Here is a 17,139-nt window from a genome sequence, read left to right on the forward strand (position 1 = left end):
TAAAAAAATAATAATAATAACAAAATTAATACCATCAAAAAAAAATCTCCCCTTATAACTGATTTTAAGCTATGGCTCTAGTGTCAAATGGCTCTCAAAATTCCTGAAAAGTTAGCAACCTATTCTTGAAAGTGGACTTAAGTGGTCCCAGGGTACTCCTGGCTGCAAGCAACATTCTCAGTGAAAAGCAAATTAGCATAGAAGAAAAGAGATGAATTAGAATCCATTACCTGCCTGGAGGGCATCGCCTTATGAAGTTTTACTTTCAGATATGTGTGTATGTTTCACTGAAATATTTGTTTTTCACTTATATTGGTGAAAACATTAGGACTGTTTTACATAAATGACCACAAATTTGCTTTGTTCTTAGCTCATTGTTTCCAGTGTCCAATCAAGTGTATTTTGAAACACCAGCAATTAAAAATTATTAGCAGGCAAGTGTGGACATAAAGATTTCAAAAATCCATATATTGTCAGGAAGCAATATTTTGTTAGATGAGGGTGCATGAGAACAGTGCATGAGAACAGTGACCATGCAGCAGTCAACTTAAGGGTTAGTTTTGTTAAAATACAGCCACTTAGGGATGGGTGTGTCACATGCTCTCCATATTCACTGCCTCTGTGTTCTGACTGGCCTGCTGGTAGGCTGGTCCTTCCTTATAACCTACAGTGGGGAAGTGAAAGAGTCCAATTTCTTTGAAATGAAGAGACATTGCAAGCACAAGCTAAGGGAAGGAACAAGTGATCTTCTTACACGAAGAGAGTAATTAAGCCAGGTACAGTCATGGAAGCTAATCTGGTATATTAGCTGCTATTGAGACAATTGGGTCATGTGTCTAAATGAAATGATGAAGTTTATGCTATTTTGGTATTTAAAGACAAACACACGTGCGCGCACACGCACACATACTTTGATCCTTTAAAAGATCCATTGCTAAAAAATGAACAGAAGATTTTAGCATTATAGTAAGACAGAATTAAAGTATTTTGAATTAAAAATTTTTAATTTACTTCCTGACTCATGGCTTGAGAAAATAAAACCAAACATCTTGGTGAGAGGTTTACCTGTTGTCATTGGTCAGAAAGGGGTTTGCCACTGTCTCTTTTACAAATGACCATGTTTGTGATGGTGGCTTTAGTTTGTGCTGGAGTTTACAGACAAAATAAAAACTTGACAACACTGTGTAGGCCATAAACATTCTTATGATGCTTCTTCTATTCGACCTATTTGTATGCTTAATTGTATCTGTTGTGATGCTGGGGATGGAATTCAAGGCTTTGTCCATGCTAGGCAAGCCTTCTGCCACTCAGCCCACCCCCACCTGTGTTGGCATTTTGAGGAACCATTCACAAGGCCTCTCTGTAAAATTCTGCTCAGGTACATTCAAACAGCTACTTTCCTCCATTTCTTTCCACTGCACTTTTCAGCATGAAGGTTTCGTCTGGTCATCCTGCCTTGTCCACTGCCTTTTTTCATTCCTTCTGCTTTTGTTTCCCAGGGCTGGTCAAGTAATCTCACCTGCACCCAAAGTTTTACGGGAAGTAACAGATGAGAAAACTGAATCCAAGTGATTGTGTCACTTAACCTGTATTATACCACTCGTTATAGAAGCAGGATTAGAATCCAACTCTCTTAACTTCTCCTATAGTGTTCTTTGTTTATAAACTAGGGGTGTCTTTTCATTATTTGTGACACCTTGTTCCTTCTTTCTTTTTACTTTTAGCTCAGGATTTTGTTCAAACGGGTACAAATTACTGAAGTAGTAATAAATATCTTTCCCACGCCAATATCTTCTTATAAAAAGCACAAGTAGAATCCTTTTATGAATTAGACAATTATTCCTCCCTGGATATTAGCCAACACTTAATTTAGCCTACACATTTTTAAATATACAGACGTTTTGGTACCGTATCTTTTCCAGAATGAAGACCATATGACCATGAAATCATATATGAGATTTTGTCATCATTCATTTGGAAAATATAAAAGAAACTGAAAACACTCTGGGACATTAAAAACACAGAGAAAACTCCCTGGAATTTTTCAATATCCCCCAGGAAAGAAAGTTAAGAGAATAATTCTACTGGGGTTCTGAAGTTAGTGCCTCTGTGGAGTTCCTGGATCTGCCTTCTACACTCCAATTTTCTTAAGAGCAGAGGCAAACTTATTAGAACAGGTATGTTCATCCTCTACACTAAACTTTCTGGAACTTCCTGATAGCACACCTGCCATGTCACCAAAAGAGATTCCATGATTCACAACTAACTGTCCAGGAAAGAAAAGGTACTGAGTCAATAAAAAGAATTGGAAATGTACTATCTTTTTTCATTATTACTGATTTATTCCATTCTTTGAAATAAACAACAATAATTACATTTTATAAGTAACCAGAAATTGTTACAAATAGGTTGTAATAGAAACAGAAGGGTTTTTTTTTCCCTAACTGAAAAATAATTATTATGATATTTCAATGAAAGGTCTTGAATTTCCCAACAAAATTTATGTGAAATATTTTATAAATTTCTATGTAGTCGCATATAAAATATTTTTGGAAAGTACAAAACTATGCCAGACATGATTCAGTAAGTGTAAGCTACTTGGATTGTTCAATAATGTTAAAATGTAGTTTCCTCTTTGTATTATATCTTAACAAAAATATCTGTTACGTACTACTTAAATCCTTGCTAGATGCCACATTTAATTTTTGGTAATTTTTTCTCTTGCAAGCAGCATTTTCTTAAAATACTCTATTACTTTTTGTGCCACAAAACTATTCCTTCATTCCAAATACAAAGAGTGCCCAAACAAAACATTCAGATTTTCTGTGATTCAAAACAATTCTTTGCAAATTCAATGGGTGTTAAAATACCATATGTATCTTGGAAAGATGTACATTTTGGGATGGGTCTGAGATTTTTTTCATCTCAAAGTCATTCTGAGGAGATGAGAATGCGGTTGGCTCATAAACATAATGTCATTAATATGGGCTTTAATCAGCTGAAGTAATAAATTTTCTCACTGCCCAAATAGATCAGAAGTAAATTGTCACCCACTGTTAGAGAAGGTAAGGGATGGAGAGGGTTCTCTAAAACAGGAGCAAAAGACTTGTATTTTAATGCTAATTCCAGAATTTAATAGCAATGGCTACTTCAAGACCTTAGTCATTTCATATACCTGGAGTCATTGGGAGGATACAAGAAAAAGATTCTTATCAAGGAACTTAGAACTTAAGACGCCCAGATTTCTTATTGTTAACTGAGTTTTGTTTGTAATAGTTTGTTGGGGGAGAGGTTTTGTTAGTTTTATCTAAACAGCACTTGCTGTTTTCCTAATATGTTAACCTTTCCCAATCAGAGTTAGAGAGTATTATGAAAAAATGTCTATTAATTAAGCTTACATGATGTATTGAAGTTAACTTGTAGTTAATTCAACAAGTCATTAATGGTAACCGGCCATATACATGGCTCTTTATTAAGTGTTGCAAGTGTTAACAGACAATAAGATATTAATTATCACATCCTATTGAGAAATGATATTTGTGCTGAGTCCTGACATGGGCAGAGATGAAGGGTCTGGCAATTGTATGGAAGAAAGGGAGTAGGTCAAGTTGTGGAGTGCACATTTTCAGGACAACACAGAGACCACCATGGTTAAGGTAACTGGGGGATTGGAGACTGAAAGAAGGCGGTGTTAAGTAAGTTTCCATGAAAATGGATGCTGAAATATGCACGTGGAGCACATGCAAAGCTATGTGGTGACCCTCGAGCCCAGGTGAGCTTTCTCAGACCCTCTCTCTGTCCATCACAAAACAGTAAATATGGTCCTGATAAAGGATGCATTTAGATCAATTCCTCTGGGTCCCCCGCCTCTAACTCATTGTCTGATACTTAGATTTAGCTATTTAGATATTTTTCTCTTCTGCTAGTTTTTATGCTACAGTTTATAGCTAATTATATGAAAGAGGATACGTGGTTTTAATTCTCACTCACCTTTTTGTCCCTGCTCTCTGAGATAGAAGTTCTGTGTGTGTATTTACTATCACTAAAAATGATTTTCCTGTTGCTGTTTGGTTTTTTTTTTAAAGATCAAACCTGCTTTTATTTGTGATCATTAATCAGGCAGCTACCTAGCTAAAGATTTGGGAAAGGTGCTCCAATGAACCAAGCAGAGGAGGGTTTTGGGCAGAAAAGGGCTGAGCAGGGAACAAAGAATTGGTCATTTCAAAGTTACTTTCTTTATAGGGTTAAAACACAAGGGATGTCCTTGTCATGCCTGCTGAAGTAAAGTGGGCCCCTTCTGTTTGATTGCTGTAAATCTCCTGGATTTTCTTTTTTGAAAATCAGACTGTTTAAAATTTGGTCTGATTGTGGCACCTGGCATGAGTGACTGCATTCTGGTTTGGTCTGGTGTGTTGGGCCTATTGCAGGAGCCCAGTCCAAAGCACTGGCCTCCCATAAATGTCATTTAGTAGTCCTTGGCACTTTGTTCCTCAAGCTGGAATACTCTCCCTGCCTGTGGCCACACACTGCCTCTTCAGTCTTTGCTCAAGATGTCACCAAATAATGACACTCACACACATTCCCTATCTGTGTCCCTACTTTATTTATTATTTTTTAAAATTTATTTTTGTTGTAAACAAATGGGATACATCTTGTTTCTCTGTTTGTACTTGAAATAGAGGCATACCATTTGTGTAATCATACATTTACAAAGGGTGATGGTGTTCGATTCATTCTGTTATTTTTTCCTCCCCCCACCTCTCCCACCCCTCTTTCCCCTCTATATAATCCCTCCTTCCTCCATTCTTGCCTTCCTCAGTAGAGGCTAATACACCAATGTTTGATAACAACACTGACGCTTGTATTATTTGGTGCCTTGTAAGTACCACGTACAAATACTTATATCATCTGTTGGGATCATGGATTATAAGTTTTTATCTCCAACTGCAGTTTATATTACATTCATATTTTAAGACTTCAAAAATTAGATTCCGTGCCTAGAGTTTGCTATGAGGTCACCTATGCCTCCTACTTAAATGAATGTGTCCAGCCTCTCAAAGATTCTCTTCAACATGCTTTTAACTCCATGATATAAACTAACATCACAAATCTGACATTTTGCAAAGGTATGTGACTGGAAATATGCCAACCTTATCATTCAGGGGTTGAAACTAAAACTTATGAGGAAAATTGAAAATTGAATAATTTTCAATCCCATTTGAAAATTATTTGAAATCATTAGAATTTGAATATGTTTTACTTATAAAAAAGACAATTTCCTAGAGTCTGCTTGGTTCAACACAATAGACTGAATCAAATAATTTTTTCAAAAAAAAAAAGGGGGACGTGAAGGAGGTGTCAATTCTTCTGAAAGAAAGCAGGGAGGAGAGTAGGAACAATGTCAATGGCCTCAAATTCACATAGGCAGCTTCCAAACTTATATGCACATTGTGAAGAGTTTATTTTCAAATCAGTCATTTAGAAATAAGAATATAGTTTTCCAGGGAAACTTAGTTTGTTAAAGCTGGTCAATGTGGACTTCAAGAAGTGCTGACTATATAGATGCTATGATTTTCAGACAGTATCTCTGATCATTAAATCTAATAATAAAGTGCTTTTCTCAGGATGAAACTGAGGCCCAGGGACATTGAACAACTTGTCCAAAGTAAAAAAGATATAAGTAGTAGAACAAATAACCCAACACAGTTCTAACTTCAGAATCATACAATGGAAATTAAGATAGCAAGGGGGGTTAGATCTGTACCACAAAATAATTCTTTGTAATATTTCACTTGAGGTCTTCTTCAATTTTAAAAATATATGATTTTTTCTTATACAAATGGTTAGTGCCAATAAGATCAAATACATAGTGGAAGGTTTGATATGGTGCTGAAATACCTATTAGAATATCCCAGTCCTTAACAAATGAGCATTTGCTTGTGTGGAGTGCTTAGTGAGGCTGTTTCAATGTCATGGCTGTGATTATTAAGATCACAAGGGCAACTGGGGCGTGGGAGTCTCCTAGGTAATCATATGCTTCAACTTTGTACATGCGTGTTCACAGATTTAGGTACTATACAAGTTAATTTGTAAGTGTGTGCTTTCCCACATAGTCTTTCTTTTAGTTTGGAGACTATGTGAATTTCAGCTGGAAAAAAATTTCTAATTCCCCTAAGTGGTAGGTAAGACTGAAAAGAGCCAATATAACCCCATCCTAACATGTTCATGGGACAATGAAAAATGAACTATGTCACCATGACCTCTACCTCCAAGTACTTTTAACGGAAATACTCAGTAGCTTTTTCTTCTACTAACACCTTCACATCTCTCTTCAATTCTCTTGTCTGTAGTGTAAAAGATCAGTAGAATATGCCCATGCCACATCTCTCAGCTCTGCCGATCTAAATGCTATTCTGGGATGGATTTCTTTATAGCAACCTCAGAAATAATATAATCCCAGAGGGTGTCATCATGAAATATGCTCTTAGAACTAGTCCATTCATCTATGGCAAAATTTCAAGTACACTGAACCCATTTCTTTTATTGAAACAATGCAGATATTTTTTAAATGACCAAAATCTACTATATACTTATACATTTATTCATTCATAAATTCTTACCTAGTATCTGCTATAGCCACTAACCTGGTTCTGAGAATTTAAGAGTGTACCAGACAGACGAGTTCCTTGTCTCATGGTGTTGTAACAGAAGACACATCTTATCAGATGTAGTTTTTTTGTTTTTGTTTTTGTTTTTTTTTTAGTTTATTTTAGGACATAAAGTCAAGGAAAAAAAATGTGAGCCTCTGTGTATTTTAACATTCAGCATTCAACAGTTATTTATCAAGTGCTGTCATTTGTAGGTCAAAATGGAACCTCACAATCTTTCCTTGATGAAAACCACAGAAGAAAGAGGGGGTGAGAGGAGTTGAAGAAGATCCATAGTGGAGGGAACACAACCTTACTATGGATCAGACAGGCACCAGTGCTGAAAGTACCATTCAGTTCCATTCATAGACTTTATTCCATGTCTCCCTTTCTTCTTGTTTCTCTGCTCTTCCATTTTCTGATTATAAGAAATTGATTTAAAACTAATAGCCTTTGGTTTGCCAATGACCCTCTAACTGTTAGAACTGAAAGGGCCTGGAAAGCACATCTAGCCAGCACACCTCGTATTCCCAGAGCTTCCCGCTGGCTCCAGTACATTTTGGACTAGAAGAACTCCCAGGGCAAGGACCTTTTCCTAGTGGCTCTTTGGAAATCAGTAATGAAACTTTTAACCAGAGGAAGCCCAAGACTTGTGTGGAAGGATCAGCTCAAGAAGGTATCCTCCTAAGATTTTCTGAACAGAAGTCTTCCTGTGACTTGGGAATAGGAAACTTCTCTGGTTGCCATCATATAATGTTTACACTTTTTGTTTGTTTTTGGTCACAAAGGCTTCGTTTTTCCATCTCTTAAAGAGATTGCCAAAATCAAAAGGAATGAAGGGAACTTCTAACACCTTCAGGTCCAGGAAAGGACCATTTTTTTGATCATCCTTGAAGTTGTGTGTGTGTGTGTGTGTGTGTGTGTGTGTGTGTGAGAGTGTGTGTGTGGGGGGGGAGTCCTTCTTAGGGATCTTAAGGGGAAAGCTAAATTGAACCTGTCTAAAGAGACAAATTTCCCCAATGTATGCTGCAGTTGAATCTCTGGTTTGAGAGAATCTGATGTAGTTTTGGAGTGTACTCTATTCTAATTCACCACAATTGGGCTCACTTTCCTGTAATCCACTAAGTAGCCTTGATGTTTTCTTATAGGCACAGCAGTAAGACTTTCTAAAGTCTATTAGTCAGTGGTTTTTCACAATGACATGTACCCCAGAATAAATAGTAAACCAGGTGCAATAACTTATCGAAAGTTTGGATTTATGCATTACCCATCTTCCTCATTCAGCCTACAGTGACAAGCAGCAGTTACCATGAGGTGTGGTTAGATATGAGCATGAAGTTTGTGTTTCTTCTGGGTCGCTCAGGGATGAAGCCTGTGGCATGACTCCAATAATTAGAATCTCATATAAGCTATAAGATTCAAAATACAGGAAGGTAAATGAAAACGGGAAAAAAGGACATAAGAAGAGAGAAAGGGAGTAGAAAATAGAGAAACTATAAAACATTGGCCCTGGTGCATGACTTGCCTCATAGGTACACAACTTTCAGCAGCCATGTTTAAAAGTCATGTTTTATGGACTGTATATTCAACAGCAATCTGCCATTTCCAATTCCTAAAATATATGCAGATTTTTTGCAAATGAAGAATTCAAATTATGAAAAGAATGTACAATGAAAACTTTGTGATTTCACTTAGATTTTGTTTATTAAGTATTTTTGTGGTGAAAGTGATGTTTGCTTATTATTGTTCAAGAGTTAATAGGAAAGTGGCTGCCAAAGGTAAAAATCAACCAAAACCTGAAAATCTTTCAATACGTTACCAGGACTAAAAGTCAATAAACAATGCCATGTTGATTGAATGTATGGATGGAAAAAAATAGAATAATTAGGAAAGAAGAAGCAGTTGAAATTTTTTATTTTTCTAGTACAATAACCAATTCAGTAGGCAAACACAGTCGATACAATTTTAAATATTTGAAATAAGTTATAGTTGAAGTGAATTAATAACAGATGATTTCAAACTCTATTATACTCTTAGGAGCTGAACTTTGCTGGAATCATTTTCAGAAGAGAACACACTGACTCATCCTCTTGGAAAGAAATTTGAAGTGATAAAGCACCATGGATCTAACTTACATTCCCAAAGACTTATCCAGTTGTCTCAACTTTGGAAATAAATCCTGCCCTCCCACTCATCGCTCTTTTTACGTCCGAGTGATAATGTATTCAGTTATGACTGGAGCCATGGTTATCACCATCTTTGGAAACTTGGTTATAATGATCTCCATATCACATTTCAGACAGCTTCACTCTCCTACAAACTTTCTGATCCTCTCCATGGCAACCACGGATTTTCTGCTGGGTTTTGTCATCATGCCATACAGCATGGTACGTTCAGTGGAGAGTTGCTGGTATTTTGGGGATGGTTTTTGTAAATTCCATGCAAGTTTTGACATGATGCTAAGCCTAACCTCCATTTTCCACCTCTGTTCCATTGCTATTGATCGATTTTATGCTGTGTGTGACCCTTTACACTACACAACCACAATGACAACCTCAATGATAAAGCGATTGCTAGCATTTTGCTGGTCCGCCCCAGCTCTGTTTTCATTTGGTTTAGTTCTATCTGAGGCCAATGTTTCTGGTATGCAGAGCTATGAGATTCTTGTTGCTTGCTTCAATTTCTGTGCACTTACTTTCAACAAATTTTGGGGAACAGTATTGTTCACTACCTGTTTCTTTACTCCTGGCTCCATCATGGTTGGTATTTATGGCAAGATTTTTATTGTTTCCAAACGACATGCTCGAGTCATCAGCAACATGCCTGAAAACACAAAAGGGGAGGTGAAAAAAACCTTATCTAAGAAAAAAGACAGGAAAGCAGCTAAGACGCTGGGTATAGTCATGGGGGTGTTTCTGGCTTGTTGGTTGCCCTGCTTTCTTGCCGTTTTGATTGACCCATATTTAGACTACTCCACTCCCATAATTGTGCTTGATCTTTTGGTTTGGCTTGGGTACTTCAACTCCACTTGCAATCCCCTCATTCATGGCTTTTTTTATCCATGGTTTCGAAAAGCTCTTAAGTACATTGTGTCAGGGAAAATATTTAGTTCCCATTCAGAAACTGCTAAACTGTTTCCTGAAGCACATTAATGAAAAACCATTACAAAAGTGAATAGAATACTGAAAACGAGATTGTTATTACTTTGTCCTGCAGTCTATACCCCAGATCACTGCAAACGTTATTCTTTGAAATTTCTGTAATCCCAGTTCTATAACCTGTACATGAGCTACTTTCAGCATCTTGGACCAATCAATGCGTGTGTCATTTATTGTTAACTCTGTGTCCAATGACATGGTGAGGAAAATGTACAAAAGAAATATAAAACATAGTTTGGAAAAGGTTCAACTAGATTTACATCCAGGAGACAACTGAAGACTAATAAAGACATGGTTTTGTTTCCTATCTGATTCTACTTTGCAAATTCAGAAAAGGGAAGATTCTTGTGACTAGTATGAGCTTTTAAAAAAATGTTTTACCTGACATTGACATGTTCCTCTTAAATATCTTAAAGGGTTTAAATGCTAGGTACCCAACCCAACCTATTTTCAGGCTTCTTAACAGCTCAGAACATGCTGGGTTAAAGGGTGATTCTTGCCCAGGGTTTCCAATGGCATTTTACCAATGAGAAGCACCCTCAAGAGATCAGTGGATGGAAAGAGGGTGAAATCAGGATACCTTTCTGCAAACCACAGTCATGCCCCAGGGATGACTGTGTTCCTCTAAGAAAGGCCAATTGGAATGTCTTTCCATGGCACCACCCTCTCAGAGTTCCAGTAATTGCTCCCTTCCTCTGCCACTCTGGTCTAGCTGGGGTTCCCTGCCATTGCTGCTCCTGGGTAAAACCCTGATTTTCGCTGGTTTCCTTCAACCAGCATTCCTCATACACCTTTGCAAACACACCCTTTATTAAACTCTCCTCAATCAACCAGGGTGATTTCTCCATCTGTTCCTGTTGGTCACCTGGTTAACATAATTAGACTCAAGTCTAAACCCAAAATTCTTTGTTCACAGAGCTTGAAGATAATTTTATACAATACTTTTTGTGCTATTGCATTTTGGCTGTGACCCATCCCGTGAGGTCAGGTGTGGAATTTTCCTTTTGTGGTGTCAAGGAAAAATCTCAAAAAGTTTTTGATATGATTTTGGATTCTTTGAATTAGGGATGCTCAAACTATAATCATTTCTCCTTTTTCAAATTAATAAGTTTCGTTCCTACTTTTAGAAATAATCAAGTCCTAGGACCCCACAAGTCATTTTGCCCTCCATGGAGCCCTTGGAAAGCTGTCAAAGCAGCTCATGGTGACAGTGGTCCAGTGGAGAGTTCAGGCTTCAACTGTGGCCACCCCAAAACCTGTGCTTCATATTTCAGCAGGTTGAAAGGTCACTAAGGAGTTATCTTCATGCTAAATCATGTTTTTTAGATGAATACCATTGAAAATTTCAGTTCTTTCCTGGGTCAAGCAATTAATAGATTACAAAGAAGATACAAAAATGTTTAAAAGATTGTTAAATTATAAATAACAGTGAACCAGCTCTTTTGGTAAAATAATTTATGCCAAAATAACCATATCAACAATGATGATAACAATAGTTTACCTGCATAGAGGAACTTGCCAAACTCCTGGGGAACCAGCTGTAGCAAGGTACAATTCTTACGTCCCAAGTCTGAGAACCCCTTCCGAGGGAATCTTGCTTCAGGCAAGTATAGTGCTCTAGTACAAAGAGTGTATATATGGTCAATGAAAACTAAAATTCCAAAGGAATCAAAGTCAGCATACAACAAAGACAGCCATAGACCGGTCTTCAACAAGGCACTTTTCATAATAATGAAATCAGCCTACATGCCCATCATAAATAGTGCATTAAAAAATTGGCATATATACATAGTGGAGTATTTCTCAGTCACAAAGAACATGTTTTTACCAGGGAAATGCATGGAACCGAAGAGCACTATGTTAAATGAAATAAGCCAGACTCAAAAAGACAAGTATCTCATGTTTCCTCCTATATGGAATCTAAGGAGAAAAATAAAAGAAAATAGAAGGGGAACTATTAGGGAAGGAAAACAAGGGAAGGGAGAAATGGGATAATAGAGGGGAGTAGGGAGGAAAATATGACCAAAGTACATTATGCATATACTTGAAAATGCACAAAGAAGTCCATTATTTTTACAACTAATATGCACTAATAATTATAATAGAAATGATTGAACAGAAAACTCATCATCCTCCAATTCTCCAACCATCCCTATTCACCAAAGTGTTTAATTTTATGAAGAAAATTCTCCAAAGATGCAATAAAATTAGTGTTCTGAGTTGACTTGTTTTGTTTGTTTTTTTGTTTTTGTTTTTTAATACTGATGATTGAACCTGGGACCTCAAGTATACTAAACACATGCTCTATCACACTCAGTCCCACAAATTGATGTAAATACAAATAATTTGATTCTATTTTTTTGTAAATACTTAAGCTTTGGCGTTCTCGAAATCACTGCATATTTAAGTACAATTATTTTGTGGTCTTGATGAATGATAAATTTATCAATGTAAATTATTTGAAATTTAAAGTATACAGCTATGACATACTAATGAAAACACCTTCCCCAAATGAAAACAGAGCTGGGGTGGACCAGCAAAATGTTAGCAATCCCTTTATCCCCACAGAGGGATATAAGTTTCTACTTTTCAAAATGTTTTGCAACATTTTTCATTTTGCTTGAACCTTTACTTGGAAAGGAACCACAGGTTGAATTTAAGGAACCACAGGTTGAAGTCACATTCCTGACTTATATATATATCAGTAAAGGGTAAAGGTATCAGGGATTTGTTGAATTTGAACTAAATGTTCTCCTTACTCTCTCCCTCTCTTCCTTTCCTCCCTCCTCTTGCTCATTTATTTATTATTATTTTTTATCATTCCCCACCTTTGGCCTTATGTGAAGCTCATCCGCATTGTCCCTTTGAAGTCATAATAATGAGAGTACAAAAAAAGATTTGCCCTCACAAAGCCAATTCTCTGGTGACTTACTGTAATTTCTGTTGGCAGCAAGTGAATATTGTAAGAGAACATGCCTGTCAAAAGCAGGATGCCTGGTAACACCACCTCGGGAGATGTATTTTGTGCTTAAATACTGACGACCATGCAGCCTGGGGGAGCATGGTCCCTTCAGGAGTGTGGAGCTGAACCTTCTTGGGAGGGAAATGTGTGGAAAGGAGATCAAAGGAGCCCAGGTTCATTTGCCTGGTAAGAGACTGTAGTACAACAGAAAACTTTTTGTTCAATTATTTTAACTCCAAATTACTTGATTTAACCAAACAAATTCTAGTAATCTAAAAGAAAAAAGTTTTAGGAAATGGAAAAATGTCATATTTTTTTGCATGTTAAAAGAAATTAAATTTAAAATATTGACCTATAAGAATAAATCTAGATTATTCATTTAAAAAGTCACTAGGATTCTAAAATAACAATAATAGGAAAAACTGCAGATCTTTCTTAAATTTATTTCACAAATAATCCCCTCTTGTCTAAGAAATTACTGTGCAGGATACTTGTATTAAAGTAAAAGCCAATCATTATTTTTGTAGAGATAGTTCCATAAATGGAGTGTCTGAGCTATGTGACCAGTAGAAGAAGAAAAAATCATGCCTGCGTATGATGTGTTGTGTCTTCTCCTAAGTTTTTCCATTTATTCTCAACACATTATTGAGTTGTTGAAGAGTTTCTGATTTAAGGGGAAGACATGTACACTAATATACTTTTAGGCATTTAATATCTGAGGAAAAATCATTACATTACTCCTTTTCTTTAAAATTCGAAGTATTTTTTTAAAATATAAAAACCATTATATTAAATACTTCCTAAAAGTATTTAGGAAGTATTAAATGCCTAAAAGTATATTATTTCTGTGTTCTGAGAAAAACAACTAATAATTTTCTAAGTTTTACTGTGTGATTGTGTGCAGTGCTATAATTAAGTTAGTCCTTTGTTGCTGATACTTGGGGAAATATTGATAAAGAGAAAAGGGTATAGCAATATCCCTTGATGAAAGTGAGATGCCATAAAGGGTTGAACTTTATTTTATATTATTAAAAAATTATGGCATGGATCCTTTTTGAAAATGTCTCCAAAGGCAAGAAATCACAAATATGTCAAGCATTAAAATAGTAAACAAAACCTCAACTCCACTTAGCTTCATAGCAATTTCCTTTAGCAAAGCAGTAGGCCAGTACTCATTCTTGCATTTGCTTAATTTGTTTTTGTAATTCTGGGCTCAAAGTTCAAGATAGATGTATAATAATAAACCTTATTTTTGACATTTCATAAATAATTCATCCATGTAATAATTTTAAAATAAATGTGTGTTCTACTTTATCTTCTTGTCTTAATCTAACACTTAGCTGTTTAAATATTTCCTTAGTATTTTTATCTATGCAAAAAGACCAAGAGAGAATACTGTTACTCTCTAGAAGTGGTGCATTCCATGTTTTTGAAAAAATGAAGTTCACTTGATAAATTCAGGGAGTTAAATTATATCGATACTTCAGGGAATTAGTTTTCACAACTAAAATTTAAAACTTCAAATACCATACAATGAACTATTACAGAGTGTTCTGTCTTTTTTAGGGAATACTATGTCTATGGATATATAGCAGCAAATCCTTATGTAATCTTGTAGTGATTCTTAGCTAACTTAAAATAATTTTTAAGTGACTTTAAAAATAATTAGAGAGAACTTTAAATCACAAAAAAAAATACAGAATAAAGTTAATTTATTAAGTAAGGTAATTAAGTGTTCAAGAATGAATTATTTTCATTCTCTTAGAACTTAAGGACCAAAGTGATAAGTAACAAAATAATAGGTGCTGTGTTAGGATCGATTGTACAATTTTATGTTGGTACAATTTTAAAAATCCGAAGAAAAATACTAAAGAAATTAAATTATTATATCTAGAGCTAATAAACAAAATATGCCATAACTGTAAAGTTTCAAGTAAAACATAGACATTGGAAATAACTATTGAGCTGCTGTAGCAAATGGGGGAAATATTATTTTCAAAGGTGTTTATATTCTCGTTAATATGTTGTTCATGTAAATCTGGTGAGGACATGCTTGTTGGTTCATTTCCCCAAGAGACCAGTGAGTTAGAGTCTATTAGCTAGTCAAAGTTCATTTCTATGAGCAGTTGTTGGTTCTCACAAATGTTTGCCATTGGTCATCAGAATTATACATACAGACTTGTCCCTGGAAAAACAAATCAAACACTGTCATACTGTGGGTGAGTCAGTCCCATTAGTTTTACATTATAAGGACAACAGCATAAAGGATACAAAATGACAAGTTAAACAAAAAGACCTCCTGTATGTCAAATCTGTTACCAATGCAAAACTTGAAATCACTGCAAGAGATCCTCAAACCTGAATTTAAATTTGCCAGTGCATCTGCTAAGCGAAAGGAAACAACCCATGTGATTTATAGAATCTATCATTTGGGTTATTTTCCCCTTTTTCAGACATGTTTAGTTTACTATAATATTGCTCTAAATTCTAAAAGCTATATTCTTAACATTGGAGAAAGAAATAGTTCCTTAACTGAATAATACATAAAAAGTATTAGGATCAAAGCATTCGCAAATACCCACATTTTTTTTTTTAAAGAAGATAGCACAATCTTCAAGTTCTAATTATGGTTTAAGCTAAACCTGAAATAACAGTTCTACAGCTTTTGATCATTCTTGAGGGGCTTTTATCTGGAAAACTGGTTAATATAAGTGGGACAGGAAAAATTCTTGCTCTGACTTTGAATTTGGATCCTAAGAGTTACCTATTAATGCAACTGAAACCTGCATCCACCTATACTGCTTGTATGTTGAGTGTCTAAATATCAATTCAGTTTTCTTTAGCTCCTTTTTTCTCAAGGAGTGGTCCTTGGACTAACAGCATTTGCCTCTCCTGAGAGCCTTGGAGAAATGTGGACTCTACCTTCTACCCTAGAATCAGAATCTGGCTTTAGAAAGATCCCCAGGTGATTCATATGCATGTGAAAAATGGGGAAGGGAAGCACTTGGTTAGTGGGAATTTCAAATATCGATTGGAAGTGCAGATTACCTGGGCTTGTATAGAAAGTTGCCCTGCCAATAATTTTTATTGTTTTTCTTCTTTCTTTCACAGAAAGAAAGGAAATATAGTACTTTTTAAAAAAGATTCATAATACCACCAGGATAAAGACGATGAATTCACCTGACTCTTGGAATCCTCCAGAAGTACAATTTTGCTTTGCTTTCATTAATAATTCATGCCCTAGGAATGAGAGGTCCATGCCCATTGTCTGTGCCATGTATGTGGTCATGGTCAGTGCTATCGTGCTGACCATGCTGGGCAACATGGTGGTGGTCATTTCCATCGCTCACTTCAAGCAGCTCCATTCCCCCACCAACTTCCTGATCCTCTCCATGGCCACCACTGACTTTCTACTAAGTTGTGTGGTCATGCCCTTCAGTATGATCAGGTCCATCGAGTCCTGCTGGTACTTTGGAGACCTCTTTTGCAAAGTCCACAGCTGCTTCGACATCATGCTCTGCACTACCTCCATTTTCCACCTCTGCTTCATCTCAGTTGATCGCTACTATGCTGTTTGTGATCCTTTGCACTATGTCACCAAAATCACAATGCCTGTTATAGAGGTCTTTCTACTTATCAGCTGGTCCATTCCCATATTTTTTGCCTTTGGCCTGGTATTCTCAGAATTAAACATAATTGGCACAGAAGATTTTGTTGCTGCAGTCAACTGTACGGGTTTGTGTGTGTTGATATTTAACAAGCTCTGGGGGGTGCTGGCCTCCTGTATAGCTTTCTTTTTCCCTGGCACAGTCATGGTGGGGATTTATATACACATTTTTACAGTAGCCAGGAAGCATGCTAAGCAGATTGGCATGGGTCCTAGGATGAAAGAGGCTGGCTCAGAAAGCAAGACAAAGGCAACCTCCAAAAAGGAAAGCAAGGCCACCCGGACGTTAAGCATCGTCATGGGAGTGTTTGTGTTGTGCTGGCTGCCCTTTTTTGTCCTAACAATCACGGACCCTTTCATTAATTTTACAACCCCTGAAGATTTGTACAATGTCTTCCTCTGGCTGGGGTATTTCAATTCCACTTTCAATCCCATTATATATGGCATGTTTTATCCTTGGTTTCGCAAGGCATTGAGGATGATAGTCACAGGAATGATCTTCCGCCCCAACTCTTCCACCCTAAGCCTGTTTCCATCTCATTCTTAGACTCTGCTCCCCATTTTTGAAGATTCTTTTCTTGTGGGGAATCTTAGATGTTCTTACATCCCAAAGATAGAACCACCAACTGACTCAACAAGGAGATTCTTCAGATGGCGTAACGGACTTCTAAGCATGAGCAGTAAATCTTGTCTTCCTGGTATACA

At 36.4% G+C, this 17,139-nt stretch overlaps 2 protein-coding genes across 2 annotated transcripts; both read left to right on the forward strand.

Annotated features, from left to right (window-relative positions):
* The first annotated feature begins 8,767 nt into the window (after positions 1 to 8,767).
* LOC124989660 (trace amine-associated receptor 3) lies at positions 8,768 to 9,799 on the forward strand. Its single transcript, XM_047559605.1, has one exon. The coding sequence runs from the start codon at positions 8,768 to 8,770 to the stop codon at positions 9,797 to 9,799; it is 1,032 nt and encodes a 343-aa protein (XP_047415561.1).
* A 6,138-nt stretch (positions 9,800 to 15,937) lies between these two features.
* On the forward strand, positions 15,938 to 16,981 carry LOC124989790 (trace amine-associated receptor 4). Its single transcript, XM_047559814.1, has one exon. It carries the CDS (start codon positions 15,938 to 15,940, stop codon positions 16,979 to 16,981), a length of 1,044 nt encoding a protein of 347 aa, XP_047415770.1.
* Positions 16,982 to 17,139: the final 158 nt, after the last annotated feature.

This window comes from Sciurus carolinensis, chromosome 7, assembly GCF_902686445.1.
Source record: "Sciurus carolinensis chromosome 7, mSciCar1.2, whole genome shotgun sequence".
Classification (NCBI taxonomy): Eukaryota; Metazoa; Chordata; class Mammalia; order Rodentia; family Sciuridae; genus Sciurus; species Sciurus carolinensis.

Coding starts and splice junctions, on each gene's coding strand:
- LOC124989660 (XM_047559605.1), top strand. CDS start 8,768: ATGGATCTAACTTACATTCCCAAAGACTTATCCAGTTGTCTCAACTTT.
- LOC124989790 (XM_047559814.1), top strand. CDS start 15,938: ATGAATTCACCTGACTCTTGGAATCCTCCAGAAGTACAATTTTGCTTT.